The 3956-nt window shown below is 46.5% G+C and overlaps 1 protein-coding gene across 1 annotated transcript; it reads right to left on the bottom strand.

Annotated features, from left to right (window-relative positions):
- On the bottom strand, nt 1-3739 carry LOC119354995 (protein TIFY 9-like). Its single transcript, XM_037621763.1, has 5 exons — nt 3353-3739; nt 3086-3246; nt 2659-2749; nt 1423-1480; nt 1-373 (listed from the first exon to the last, which is right to left on the bottom strand). Exons 1-5 carry the CDS (start codon nt 3465-3467, stop codon nt 286-288), a joined length of 513 nt encoding a protein of 170 aa, XP_037477660.1. The 5' UTR covers nt 3468-3739; the 3' UTR covers nt 1-285.
- Between the last annotated feature and the right edge of the window lie 217 nt (nt 3740-3956).

Here is a 3956-nt window from a genome sequence, read left to right as displayed (position 1 = left end):
TAACGATACAAATGATCTACCCCTTATATAAAACAGTGTTACATACATATATTACATACATACATTTGCATGAGTGCATGCAAAATTAATCATCTGTAAAAAAGAGCGCATTGACCAAACTTAAGCCACCGCCACCAAATTCTATTGCACGTATCTATACTAGTGCTACTACTCGTGGTTCCATTTCCACACACATGAATATACACTGATAATCATCGGAACCTATAATCAATAACCAAGAGTACCAAATGAACATCAAGCTAATCAGTTAAGCCCAGAAGCTAGCTAGGCTGCTTCCGCTTCCTTCTTCACACCAAGAGAGTTGCCGCTGACGGTGGTGGCGCCGGGATGGTACGGACCCATGCGGGTCAACCTGCACGTTTAAACAACCGCACGCCTGATGAGTTAGGTGGCGAATTAGCTAGGTCAACACGTATACGTACAACCCAAAAGATTTGGAGTCGTACGTAATACTACAGCTTTTGACTTGTTCTGAGCAGAAGAAGGCAAAGATGATACTGCGTGCATGCATACATACACACGATCGAACCAAATCCTGCTTTGCTCGATTTGGGTGAGCAGATCAATCGTGGTGTTTGATTTGGTAGGTGTCGGTCCATCAAATCGGTCATCGATGTCGATACAGATGTCACCGTCAGTCAACTATGTATGCGCATGCTGCTAGGTTCATTACGACCGCTGTCGATCGCACCAAAAACGTGGTCTCCGATCCATCAAGATCGTTCAAGGAACCACACGGTTTCAACATTTTTCTCTCTCCACGTGGAATGTTCAAAGAGAGCAACTAGTCCTGATATCCTACCTAATATCAGTATCATTTTTTCTCTCTAATAAATATCAACGTCAATTGCACGTACTACGAAAAAATATATGCCATAGTTTTTTCTTTTGCTTTCAAAAACAAGAAACTACTACTTCCTCCGTTCCTAAATACTTCCTCCATTCTAAAATATAGTGCGCCGCGCTTTCCGAGGTCCAACTTTGACTATAAATTTAACCAACGAGACCAACTGCGGCGGGAGAAAAAATTATATAATTGAAAACTTCATTCGAATACGAATTCATGATATAATTTTTGCTCCCGCCGCAATCGGTCTTCACAGTTAAATTTACGGTCAAAGTTGAAGCACGTGGATAGAGAAAGCACTACATTGTGGAATGGAGGAAGTATAAGTCTTTATAGAGATTTCACCATAAACCACATACAGATGTATATAGATGCATTTTAAGTGTAGATTCATTCATTTTGTTCCGTATGTAGTTCATCTAGTGAAATCTCTACAAAGATTTATATTTAGAAATGGAGAGAGTACTACTTTTAACTTATGGTTTTGTTCCATCGACAAATTGATATTATTTGGCTAAAACATAATTCCAATATATACAGTTGTATGTATTTACCTCTCTTTACGCTTCACGAGGAACTGCTGCAACGATTTTGTTCTTGCCAGTGGTATGTCTGCAAACATGAATATTATAATTGTAAGCAACGACTTTATCAAGTGTCCAACGAACTCTTTTTCTTTTTTACTTATTACAATTTTTTGTTTACTCATGATGAGTTATTATTTAACGGAAATGTTAACGCCCATACGTGTGGGCGTTGACCATCTCGACCACACGCATCCATCACCGTCCAGTACTATATGCACGAATCTTGACATAATCTGGCTGATTTTTTGTGCCACGTAGGACAAGGCGTGTGTGTGGTGTGTGACATAGTTCCACACATCCGTTTTACCACACGGAGGGGCCGGTGTTTGGGCGTTTAGCAGTTCACCCACACACCAGTTTTCAGTCATGCACAAGGGCTGGTGTGTGGGCATTTGCCATCTCGCCCACACGCCCGTCTCCTCTCCCACACGTAAGCTGCTAGTTGCCATGTGTTTTTGCAGCGCACATGGCAACTGTCTCTAGTGTGCTTTATAAGCAGGTGGCAACTCTTTTTTACCCGAGTTGTCATGTGTTTTTGCAGGATACACGGCAACTGCCTAGTGTGCACGTAAGCAGATGGCAACTGTCTTTTACCGAGTTGCCATGTGTTTTTGCATGGTACATGACAACTGCCCCAACGTGCACGTACATGGCAACTGCCCTAACGTGCACGTAAGCAGATGACAACTCTTCTTTTTTAGATGGCAACTGCCCTAGCATGCTTGTGAGCACATGGCAACTCTCTCAACTGCTTAGTGTTAATATGTGGCAACTCCTAAAGTTATGAAATCATGACAACTACATTAGATCAGACCATACATGGCAACTGCAGTTGAGCAACCATGGCAACTACAGTTGTCCGACATGGCAACCGTAGTTCAGCGACATGGCAACTGCAGATAAACGAACATGAACGAGGGTCTGGACCATGGCAACTATGAGCGCGCGGTGGGCGTCACGCGTCGCGTGCGGGACCAGAAGGGTATGAGGCCTGACATACGGGCGTGTGGGCGTTATCAACTTCGTCCACACGCGCGCGTATGAGAGGGTTTAGGAGGGAAAAAAAGATGTGTGTGGGCATTAGTTGTTTTGCCCACACGTAGATGTGTGAGCTGGTTGCTGTTCATGCCACACGAGGCGTGTGACACAACTACCTGATACACCACACGTATGGCAGTTATCGGGACCCTTATTTAAACAAACCTCTGCTTGAATTTCCAACAGGCGTATTGTTGCCAAGGTCGCGCCTTTCTGCCATCTTTACGTCCCTCGCCATCTGCATTATAGCCTCTGCCTGTCAAAATATTTGGTAAGATGTCGAAGGCAACATTAGTATATGAATTTGATAATATACATCTCCTGCATCTGCTTACTTTTATATGCATACCTTAATTCTCTCTAATCAAAAGAAATATGTAAGTTCATTTTTGGAAATCTGACATCGGACTAAGTGCTTTAAGGTACATCTGAACAACAACAATTATTGTTTTGAACAGTTTACATGCGTACCGAATGTATGCATCTAAATATACTAGTAACAAACTGTCTTATCAGATGGTCGAAGTTGAGAGTCTAACGAAGAGAAGAGTAATATGCAAATGAAGCTACAGGCGCGGAGATTGATAATCACCTTGTGGTGGGAGACATCGAAGATGGCAACGGAGCCGTTGTAGAAGACCGTCATGGGACTGGGAGCCGCTGGCGGCTCTTCCGTGGTCGCCGGCGAGCGGGCGACGACGACACGGCGCAGCAGCTGGGGGTCTATCCTCGCTATAGCGCTCGTCTCCATCCCTGCCCGCACGCATCCATGCAGTTCCAGTCAGCATTCGCGCGCGCATACACAGACACACAAGAGGCAGGGATAAACTAGAATAATCTGACATTCGGAGTTTCGGACCTCGGATGGACGACAAGGCGGAGGAGGAGCCGGTGCTCTTGCCGTGTTGTTCGCTGGGGGCAGCGGCGCGGAGGCCGAGGAAGTCGAGCTCCACCGGCGGCGCTCTCGACGACATGCTCGATCCCAAGCTCGAGCACGTAGAGTAGAGGGGGTATGGAGGCGCTCGTCTGGCGTGGCTATGGCCTATGGGCAATGAGCGGAGTTGTTACGTTCGATCGGGAGCGCGAGGCCTAATATATATAGAAAAAAACGAGAACTGCGGGCTACTGGTCGCCGGTGTGGAGCTACCGCTGCATGAGCTCACGACCCATGTCGTCGTCGCCGCGCGTCTCTCAAATTAAGTCTCATTGCTCGGCAGCGCAGGTCGGAACGCGCGAAAAGATGGCGATCGGCGAGAAAGCGACCGACCCACCCTCCGTCTCCGTCGGCACCACTAACCAATTTGATTTACTAGGTGGTCGAAGGAAATAATGAGATGGAACCTCCACTAATCGGGCGCCGCGTGTGGTGCCAACCACTCCAACAGCTCGAGACGAGTGGGAATGGGCACACGCGGACTCTACGGCCTGCGTCGGAAGAGGCGTGTGAAGTGAACGGGGCACGC

Source organism: Triticum dicoccoides, chromosome 2A, assembly GCF_002162155.2.
Source record: "Triticum dicoccoides isolate Atlit2015 ecotype Zavitan chromosome 2A, WEW_v2.0, whole genome shotgun sequence".
Taxonomy (NCBI): Eukaryota; Viridiplantae; Streptophyta; class Magnoliopsida; order Poales; family Poaceae; genus Triticum; species Triticum dicoccoides.
The sequence above is the reverse complement of the archived record's forward strand: the minus strand, read 5'-3'. Positions and strand labels throughout refer to the sequence as shown.